General features: G+C 42.6%; 1 protein-coding gene across 1 annotated transcript; it reads left to right on the top strand.

Moving 5' to 3' along the window:
- The first annotated feature begins 482 nt into the window (after window positions 1-482).
- Window positions 483-2,773, top strand: ZNF594 (zinc finger protein 594). The gene is given in 4 exon segments (XM_021716472.1): window positions 483-1,081; window positions 1,083-2,105; window positions 2,107-2,265; window positions 2,267-2,773. Coding segments are annotated over 4 exon segments (2,022 nt in total). The 3' UTR covers window positions 2,508-2,773.
- The last annotated feature ends 8,140 nt before the right edge of the window (window positions 2,774-10,913 follow it).

Below are 10,913 nucleotides of genomic sequence, written 5' to 3'. Positions count from 1 at the left end.
GGATGCTAGAGGGACAATGCATGGCCATAGGAAGAGAAAGGGATTTCTCTTCCTTGACCAGTGTGGTGTTCTATTTTTATTTATTTTTATTTCAGTCACTTATTTATTGATTTAGTTGCTAGTATATTAATTGTGGGAGGTCTAGTGGCACTTATCCTAGTGGGCTGCTTCCTGTGAACCAGTTCTGGCCCAGCCACACCATCCAGCGAGTTCCTCCCCAAACCAACAGGCCACTTCCTATGGACCAGCTCCAGACTGCACCCTGGCAAGTTTCTTCTCCACCAATAAAGTGTGTGGTAGCACAAGTTCTTGTGGTAGCCACAGTCTCTCCAATAAAGTCTGAATCTCAGGAAGTTCTTAGCTCTTCTAAGTTCTCTGTTCCTCCCTCTTAGGCTTCCAAGTAGAGTGAAGAGGTGATATTTGTATTTTAGGAATTATAGAATGATGTACTTATCATTTCAGATTCTGAGACCAGGAATGAGATGAAGGAATGGACGTCATAGATGGAAATTTCTTAAGAAAAAGATTCAGCAAGGGCTGCATCAGAAAGACTGCAAAGACAGATCTCCCAGGAATGTGAGTTAGTTGAAACCAGTGATCCTAAGGACAAAGTATTGAGGCACTGGGCAAGTCCCTTAAAGGATGCAGTGAAACATCTCTCTTCCCAAGTGAGAGGTATCAGGGAAATGAGTCTTATCCCCAAGAAAGCCATTGCAGGAGAGAAAGACCATGGATGTAATGAAGGAGAAAAAATACTTTCTGCTGGAGAAAGATCACATAGATATGAGGTCTGTGGCCAATGCTTCAAGCAGAAGTCAGGATTAACTGAACATAAGCAAATTGATAATATAAAGAAGATTTATGAATGTACGGAATGTGAAAAAACCTTCAACAGGAGCTCAAACCTGATGTTACATCAGAGAATTCACACAGGAAAGAAACCATATGTATGTAATGAATGTGGAAAAGACTTTAATCAAAGTTCAAATCTTATTATACATCAGAGAATTCATACAGGAAAGAAGCCTTATATATGTCATGAATGTGGAAAAGACTTCAATCAGAGCTCTAATCTGGTTAGACAAGTGAATTCATAGTGATGAGAATCCCTATCAGTGTAAAGATTGTGGGAAGGCCTTTAAGGGAAGCTCAAACCTTGTCCTACACCAGAGAATCCACAGTGAAGGGAAGCCATACTTATGCAATAAATGTGGAAAGACCTTTAATCAAAGCTCAGATCTTATTATACATCACAGAATTCACACTGGAGAGAAACCCTATGAGTGTTATGACTGTGGACAAATGTTCAGTCAAAGTTCACACCTTGTCACACATCAGAGAATTCATACGGGAGAGAAACCCTTCAAGTATAGTGAATGTGAAAAGGCCTTCAGGCAGCGTTCTTGCCTTACTGAACACCTGAGACTCCACAGTGGAGAGAAACCCTATGAATGTCACGAATGTGGGAAATCCTTTAGTGGGCGCACAGCTTTTCTTAAACATCAGAGACTACATACTGAAAAGAAACTTAAATTTGAAAAAGCATACACTTCTGACTTGAACTTTATCAAACAGAAAATTCATAGAGAAGAAAAACCTTACGAATGTACTGGGTGTGGAAAAGCTTTCCGGGGAAGTTCAGATCTAATTAGGCATTGGATAATTCATACTGGAGAGAAACCCTATGAATGTAGTGAATGTGGGAAAGCATTTAGTCAGAAGTCGCACCTTGTTTCACATCAGAAAATTCATACCAGAGAGAAGCCCTACCAGTGCAATGAATGTGGGAAAGCCTTCAGGCAGCGTTCCCTCCTTATTCAACATAGGAGAATACATAGTGGTGAGAAGCCCTATGAATGTAACGAATGTGGGAAACTCTTCATTTGGCACACAGCTTTTCTCAAACATCAGAGACTGTGTACTGGAGATAAACTTGAATGTCAGAAAACCTTCAGCAAGGATCAGGAGCTTAGAGAAGAGCAGAGAATTCACCAAGAAGAGAAAGCTTATTGGTGTAATCGGTGTGGTAGAACTTTCCAAGGCAGCTCAGACTTCATCAGACATCAGGTAATTCATACAGGAGAGAAAACATATGAATGTAAAAACTGGGAAAACATTCCATCAGAGCTCAGACCTTCCAAGACATCATAGAATTCATAGTGGAGAAAAACCTTATGCATGCAATAAATGTGGGGAATCTTTTAGGGGCAGCTCAGATCTTATTAAACACCATCGTGTTCACACTGGAGAGAAACCATATGAATGCTGAATGTGGGAAGGGCTTTAGTCAGAACTCACACCTTATTAGTCATCAAAGGATTCACACCAGAGAGAGACACTTTGAGTGTAGCAACTGTGGGAAGGCCTTCAGTGGCCACATAGCTTTTCTTAAACACCAGAAACGTCACACTGGAAAGGAATGTAAAGAATGTGAGAGTCTTCAAACCAGACTCACTTTAATAGGCAACAGAAACCTTATGTATGTAGTAAAAGTAGGAAAAGCCTGATGGGGACCACGTCTTAAAGCACTACAGAGGATTTTTTTGGTTGGAAAATCCATTTGGAAGTAGGAAAACAGAAAAGCTCTACTGGGTGAAAAGCATATAAGTGTAATCAAGTGGAAAAACTAAAAGCTCTTGGATATAATCGCCTTTTTTTCTGCCTCAGAGTTCACACTGGAGTATGTGGTCCCAAGGATATAAAAACTTGAGAATGTTTTAGGGGATTTCTACCATTATTAAAAATCATTAGAACTCACATTGGTAGCAACCCAAAATAACTATTATTATTACTATTATTATTTTAGTTGGCGTTTCACTCTGTTGCCCAGGGTAGAGTGTTGTGATACATTCACGGCCACTCCAGCATCGACCTACTGGGCTCTGGCGATCCTTCTGCCTCAGCCTGCCAAGTAGCTGGAACTACAGGCGCACACTACCATGCCCAGCTAACTTTTTATTAATTTATTTATTGTAGAAACAAGATCTCACCAAGTTGCCCTGGCTGGTTTTGAATTCACGCCACAGGCTCAGGCAATCCACTCGCCTCAGCCTCCCATAGTACTAGGATTATAGGCTGAACCACTGAGCCTGGTCAACAATTTTTTTTTTAATAGAGACAGGGTCTAGCTCTGTCACTCAAGTTGGAGTGCAGTGTGGCATGATCACAGCTTACTGCAACCTTGAATTCCTGGGCTGAATCAGTCCCCCCACCTCAGCCTTCCAAGTAGCTGCAAGGACTATAGGCACGTACCACCACGTCTGGCTAATTAAAACAAACAAACAAATTGTAGAGATGGGGGTCTCACTATGTTGCCCAAGGTCATCCCATACTCCTGGCCTCAAGTGATCCTCCCACCTTGGCCTACCAAGTGTGGTAGGCTTGAGCCATGGTGCCTGGCCACCCAAAGTTAACCAAAGCTAAATTTTTAATGGGTGGAGTCATCTCTCTCTCTCTTATTTATTTATTTATTTATTTATTTATTGGAGTCAGAATCTCACTCTTTTGCCATGGCACAATTACGACTATCACAGCCTCAATCTACTGGGCTCAGGTGATCCTTCCACCTCAGCCTTGCAAGTAGCTGGGATTACAGGTGCATGCCACCATGCCCATCTAACTTTTTTATTTTTATTTATTATAGAGACGAGTTCTCACCATGTTGCCCAGGCTAGTTTTGAACTCCTGGGCTCAGGCAATCCTCTTGTCTCAGCCTCCCAAAGTACTGAGATTATAGGTGTGAGCCACTGTGCCCAGCCAGAATCAACCATTTCAATCTTGACTTCCTAGTCCAGGGACAAGTATAAATATGTTTTAAATACTTTAGGGAGATTAGATCTTCCTCTGGGATAAATTCTTCCCCTTGAGTATGTATATTGTACATATTCCCTTTTTTCTTCCTTACAAAAAGGTGCTCCTACATATGTGATAATGCTAACTATAATGATCCACTAATAGAGAGGAAACAAAAAATAAGAGAAATGACTTGATTACAGGATAGCTGAAGGCAAGGATATAAGAGCCAAATGAGGTGTTCCCTAGAGAAAGAGTGGTATCCACAAGTGGGATCAGAAAATGCAAGAGACATGAGAACAGTACGTGTTGGGAACAAAATTTGACTGAATGCCAAAGAAGAGCATTTAGGCAACATGAATTGCTGGGAATTAGAAGAAAGCCTCTATGTTGAAAGGTCAGGTGATTAGGGAGAACATTTTTATCTTGATCCAAGACAGCTTATTTGAGAATTAGAGAGTCTAAATAGAACTGCAGAGAGAAGCCAGTCATAATTTAATCCGGTAATTGATATTGGTAATTAGACCTTGCCTAACTGTACAGACCCTGCCTACCTTTGCAATCAGATTATCATCAAACATTTCTTGTACTCTAAACTACTAGCAGATTGTATGTTAATTTACAGGAGTCATCAGATAAGAATGTTACCAAATGGGACACTGTAAAACAAGGAAAATTTCAACCTCATTTATTTCCTTAGCGGAAGTACTTGTAAAATGTCTGATGATGTCAGTGTTTCTCAACTCAGGACCCCAGTGGGGCATTTGGCAATATCTAGAGACATCTGGTTTTCCTCAACTGGGAGAAGACTACTGACCTCTAATGACCAGGGATGTTGCTCAATATCTTACAGTACACAGGCCTCCACAGCAAAGAATTATCTGGTCCGAAGTGTCAATAGTGCCACAATTAAGAAACCATGTCCATGGATATTTAGAATGCCAGTTCTCTGGGGCCATTAAAGCAAGCATTTCAGTGTGACATGGGCAGTAGTGGTGCATCCTAAGGAGAATCCAGAGTCTGCTAGAAAACTAGCTTGATGACCTGCTTCAAAAGAGACAATGTGGCATAATGGAGGGAGCACAGACTTCAGAAGCAATCAAACATGGGTTTGAATGCCAGTTATAAGTGCCATATGTATTGGACCTGGAGCAAACTACTTATCCCCTCTGATCTTTATTTTCCTCATTAATAAAATGGTGATTAAAATAATCTACCTCACAGGCTAATTGTGAAGTTTAAGTGAGAAAACTGAAATTTGCTGTTGACACATCAAAGGGCAGCTGGAGCTTTAGCTATTTTTAAACAAAAATGAAGTGTTTACAAGCAAAATATAAAATGTATAAGAGAGTGGTGTCTTGTGGCTGGTGTCAACAATAGAATCTATTAAAGTTCAAAGCACTGGAGGCTATGGCTTCCCCAGAGGGGCATCCTGAACAGTAGTGGGTTGTCTTAAAGTGGAGAAGCCCATTCAGGTTATCCCTTAAAGCTGGCTGCTTGCGGGTGATGTGTGATGCAGGGGCTCCAGACACTTACCTACCCCCATCACCTGTCTCAGAAGTTTAGCTCTTTTTTAATCTCACATAAACTCATGATCTTTTTTTTTGAGTCAGGATGTCATTCTGTTGCCCAGACGAGTGCAGCAGCATGATCATGGCTCACCACAGCCTCGATATCCTGGGTTCAGGCAATCCTTTTGCCTCAGCTTCCCGAATAGCTGGGGTTACAGGTGCATGCCACCATACCTGGCTAATTTGAGGATTTTTTTATTTGTAGATATGACATCTCGCTATGTTGCCCAGGCTGGTCCTGAACTACTGTGCTCAAGCAATCCTCTTGCCTTGGCCTCCCAAAGTGTTGGGATTATAGGTGTGAGCCACTGCACCTAAACCAAACTCTAATCTTTTAAAGTGAGAATATCTTTACATATATTTGGAGAGCAAAAGGAATTCAAAATTGTTACCATCAGTGATAATTTGAATAAAAAATTAAAGATATTTTAGTTATCTCAGATTCTAACTAATCAAAACTTTTAGCTATCTAGAACATGTTGCCATTTTAATTTTATAAGAGAAAGGAATTGGAAAGAGTTTATTCAAAAAGCCTATCTCTAGTTCCTTTACCTGTCTTTACAGTGCTGTACAGTGAAAGTTGATGTTTATATGAGTAAGCAGGAGGATATTTAAAGGGACTTGAAAGGAATTTAATGAAATGGTTTCCAACATTTTAAGCACCAAGGCCACTTTTTTAACTTCCTTGTGTCCTGCGTTTTAAAAGATTGTTTACCAAACTGCATTTATTTTAAAATAATGTTTTTGGGAGTTTTTTGCTACTAGAAGCCCATATAACTATCAATCATGCTTCTGACTGGTGTGAAGTAACCAGATCTAGGTACAAAAATTCCAGCCTAAAGCAAATGACATTTTCATTAGTCTTTTTATTCCTTTTGTGGGCAAATATATAATTTGCCTTGGGCTTTTTGAAATATTAACTAATACTTGAAAACCCCAGATTGAAAAGTAACCATTCATCCCTGATGGAGCTTGAATCAAACTGAGGGTACTGGACTTTTGAAAGTAGGGGGACGGTGGCTCAGCCTGTAATCCCAGCACTTTGGGAGGCCGAGGTGAGTGGATTGCCTGAGCCCGCGGGTTTGAGACCCGCCTGGGCAGCGAGACCTCATCTCTACAATAAATTTAAAAATCAGCCGGGCGTGGTAGCGCGCGCCTGTAATTCCGGTTACTCGGAAGGCTGAGGCGTAAGGATCGCCGGAGCCCAGCAGGTCGAGGCTGCGGTGGCCACTGCACTCCAGTCTGGGCGACTGAGTGAGACTCCAACTCAAAAAAAAAGAAAGTAGGGGGAAATTTTTGTTACAGTATGGAAATGTTTTCAACTGTGAATGTTGAAATAAAAGTTATTCAAGAAATGCTTCATATGTGCCCGGGGCCATAGTTAGATGGGGTTAAAGAAAGACATGCATTGTTCTTCAAGGAATTTACAGTCCAGTGAGGACTGAGGGAGAACAAAAGAGTTAATCTTCAGATAAGCAGATAATTTATGCTTATTCAATGAATGAATGCCCATTTAAAGATTTTATAGTTAGATGTTAATGTAGCAGGGTCCAATTTGTAAACTTGAATTCTGCAGAATAAAGTCTGTTAGCCCACTTTGGAACTTTGAAAACAGAACCTAAATATAGGTAAAACTTTGCTTTCATGAGACTTTAAACAGCTAAAGAACCAAATTCCAAGAGGATCAAAACTGGGAGAAAATCAGAGTGATAATCTTTGAGGAACAGAGGTAACTGAAATGGGTTAGGAGAGGTTTCTTCATGTAAGTATTTGATAGGAAACAAGACTAACTACCTTGGGGGAGGGAAGTGAATGTTAGCCAATAATCTGCCAATGTAATCCATTACTTTTCTTGATTTTTTTTTTCTTTCTTTGAGTCGGGGTCTCTCTGTTGTCCAAGCTGGAGTGCAGTGGCACAATCACAGCTCACCACAGCCTCAACCTCCTGGGCTCAGATGATTCTTCTGCCTCAGCCTACTGAGTAGCTGGGACTACAGTCACACCTGGCTTTTTTTTTTTTTTTTTGGATACAGTTGGGGTCTTTCTGTACTGCCCAAATGAGTCTCAAACTCCTGGGCTCAAGCAATTCTCCTGCCTCAGCTTCCCAAAGTGTTGGGATTATAAGTGAGACACCACTCCTGGCCACTTTTCTTGACTTTTGATGCCCTTAGAGTGAGGCCACCATCATCTCATTTGTACTGTTACCACAGCCCCCTTCTCTATGGGGAAGCCTGAATGATCTTCCTTTAGGACAAATCTAAGAGTGCCACCCCCCCTCTAAGCTTCCACAGTAGTTTCCCACTAACCTCAGCTTAAAGTTAAAAATCCTTAACGTGGCGGATGTATTCTGATCTGGCAGCATTTATCCACTTATTCTGTAAATATTTACTGAGCTTTGAGTATGTATCAGACACTGGGTGCTACAAAGCAAAGTGAGCACGGACAAGTCTTTGCCCTCATAGAGTTTATAATAGTAGAGAAGAGACTAATTAGAATCATTAATAAAAGTACAACCATGATAAGTGCCAGAAAGGAGAGGCATGTGATACTATAGTGGGGCATCTGACTTGGGGAGGGCTTTCTGCAAAGTGCTTACTTTTCCTTCCTAATCAATTATTTACCTCTGAACTCCCTGCAGTTCCACAAGGACCTAGGCACCTGTGTCCTGTCAAAAATGCTGCCCTATGGCCTGTCAGAAATGCTCCCTCATCTGGCTCCATTGTTTTGTTTGTTTTTGTTATTGTTTCTTAGTAGTTCCTGTGTTGGGTACTGTGATAAGCACCTAACACCAATTTTCTCTTGTATTCTTTGCCTTAGTGTTAATCGGTGGGTGCTACTGTTAACCTCATTTTATAAATAGAAAACGAAAGTCTGAAAAGGCAAAGTAATTTGCCCAAAGTCTCACAACTAGTAAGTGAAGAAATGAGTTCAAATCCTGGCCTGCCTGACCTAAAACAGTCTTAGCGCTACAGTGTTGTATCTCCCAACTCCTTCAAGTCCAGGCCTCACCTATCTGGTCGCCTTTACTGATACACCCACCTAGAGTCTAGTGCTTCCACTGGTCCCGCAGCCATCACGGCATAACAGTTGTAACTTACTTGTCGCCCGCCCCACTAGACTGAGCTCCTCCTGGACATGGATTAGCCTTTTCCCTTCCCATAACCTCAAGGCCTCCAGGTAGAAGCCACACCTCGGGCACAAAGCAGGAGGTGGCTCATGTGGGCCGGAGGGGTGCCACCCTCCCGGCTTATCTAGGAAAGGAGGAGGACTCGACTCGGTGTTGCGGCGCGGTAGCCTCCAGAGGTGGGAAGGGATTGGGCCCGGCTGCCAGGAGCTGGGCTGTGAGTGGGTGCTGAGAGGACCTGGGCGGAAAGTCCTCGCAGAGAATCCCAGAGCGCAGTCCGCGGCTCCTGGTGACTAGTTGGGGAGGGGGCGTGGGCACGGCCTCCGAGGTAGCGCTGAGTGAGGGGGAGACTGACGGCGTGACGCGACCAGGAGACGAGCTCTCGCAGCTCCCGCGCGTGCGGAGCTTGGCGCCCGGGTCCGCCTATCTGGCGGAGCCTCCACGTGCCTCTTGCGGCCTCGTTCCGGTGTCTTGCACCCCTACTCGCGCCGTCCTGGAGCTTTCATGCCCTGCAGCTTTGATGCCCTCCGGCGCTGCCCTGTTCCGCAACGGCAGGATGACTCTCCCTAGCCGGTGCCTCTAGAACTGGTAATTCAGTTCCCAAAGGCACTCTCCCCAGGAGCCCGGACTGCCAGTTCACGCACAAGGCGATCTTTGCAAGGACCGCCTGCGGGAGAGCGAGGCAGACTGGGGCTTGCTGAGTAAAGCGCTGCATCAGTGACTCCAAGGTTTTTCATGCGGTCCTTCTGACCTTCTCAAAACGAAATGTATTCTAGGTTGGGAGTGTGTCAGCGTGATGGTTTCTTGAGTTTTGAGATGGTATCACAGACACAAATCTTTCTGGGATCCAGAACTGTGTCTGTTCCCTGTTTTGAAATAACTCTCCAATAAAAAGTCAGAGGTTTACTGGACAAGTCTCCTTCTTTCCACCCACCCATCCCCATCACCCACCTCCTCACCCCCAAAAGATGCCTCTAGCAAATAAGATGAGGCATCCTGATGCCTTGCTGGTTCCTGCCAGAATTTCTAGCTTTACCGTTTGGACATAGGCTCCTTCTACGCACCTCTCTCACCCAAACCCCCAGTACCCCAGTGCTCCTCTGTCTTAGTTAACTTGGGTTGTCATAACAAAATACCATAACTTTGATGTCAGAAAACAGACACTTATTTTCTCACAATTTTGGAGGCCGGAAGGCTGTGATCAGGGTGCCAGCATGGTCAGGTTCTTTTTGAGAGCACCCTGGTTGCTTTTTCACTGTGTTCTCACATGGCACAGAAAGAGACCCAAAGCTCTCTGGACTCTTTTCTCATAGGACACTAATCACTTCATGACCTGCCCTCAAGACTTCATCTAAACTAAATTATCTCCTAAAGGCTTCATCTCCAATTATCATCACATTGGGGGTTAGGGCTTCAACCTATGAATTTTGGAGGGACATAGTTAAGTCCATAGCATCCCCCTTCTTTTTTTTTTTTTTTTCATTTTTATTTTTAAAGAGCAGTTTTAGATTCATTGCAAAATTGAAAGGAAGGTACAGAGATAGTCTCCCCCACTATAACATTCTCCCACAAGAGCAGTATGTCTATTAAAATTGATGAGCCTACATTGGTACATCATAATCACCCCAAGTCCATAGGTTACATTAGGGTTCACTCTTGGTGTTATACATTCTGTGCATTTGATCAAATGTACCCACCCTTATCGTATCAGAGTAGTTTTTGTCCTAAAAATCCTCTTTTTCTTCCTTCTTTTGCATGTAAGACTGAAGTACTATATGCAAAGGTGTGGTTCATACAGTATACTTCAGCCGGAACCTGAGATCTCCTGACCTGGTGCATTTAGGCTTGGCAGTGGTAGAGGAGTTAAGGGTTGGCAGTTGGCTGCAGCAAGAGCAAAGAGCTAGTCAATTTTTCAGTCAGTTCTCTGTGACTAACTCTGCTTGCTCCTTCCACCATTTCCCTTTTTTATGCTCTTCAATCTATATCCTCCTCTTCCCTCTACTCTGTGATTAAGCCCCAGGGATATATACTTACACTTAGCTGATTTAGTGCTGACTAGAGTACCAATCTAAATTTTGTGATAAAAGAGCTGTCACTCATTACAGTTGGGGGCCTAGATCTCAGACTGCTCTCAGGATCCAGAATATTTTTGCTTGAAATCAGAGACTGACACAGTGTTAATTGGTGACAGAGTGAGACTTCCACTCAAAAAAAAAAAGAAAAAGTACTTTCATGGTAATAAGAGATAGGTAAAAGATAAAATTATAGGAAGGCAGGAAAAATACAGTCTTGAAACTGCGATAGTCCAAATAGAGGATAATAGACTCCTTATTCATAATGAACAAGTTGAGATAAAAGAGATTTTATAAGAACAGTTGACTGGGAATAAAAAGAGAAGAGTCAAATGACTTTTTTTTTTTTTTTTT

Source organism: Carlito syrichta, unplaced genomic scaffold, assembly GCF_000164805.1.
Source record: "Carlito syrichta isolate Samal-C Ts95f unplaced genomic scaffold, Tarsius_syrichta-2.0.1 Scaffold308820, whole genome shotgun sequence".
Taxonomy (NCBI): domain Eukaryota; kingdom Metazoa; phylum Chordata; class Mammalia; order Primates; family Tarsiidae; genus Carlito; species Carlito syrichta.
The sequence above is the reverse complement of the archived record's forward strand: the minus strand, read 5'-3'. Positions and strand labels throughout refer to the sequence as shown.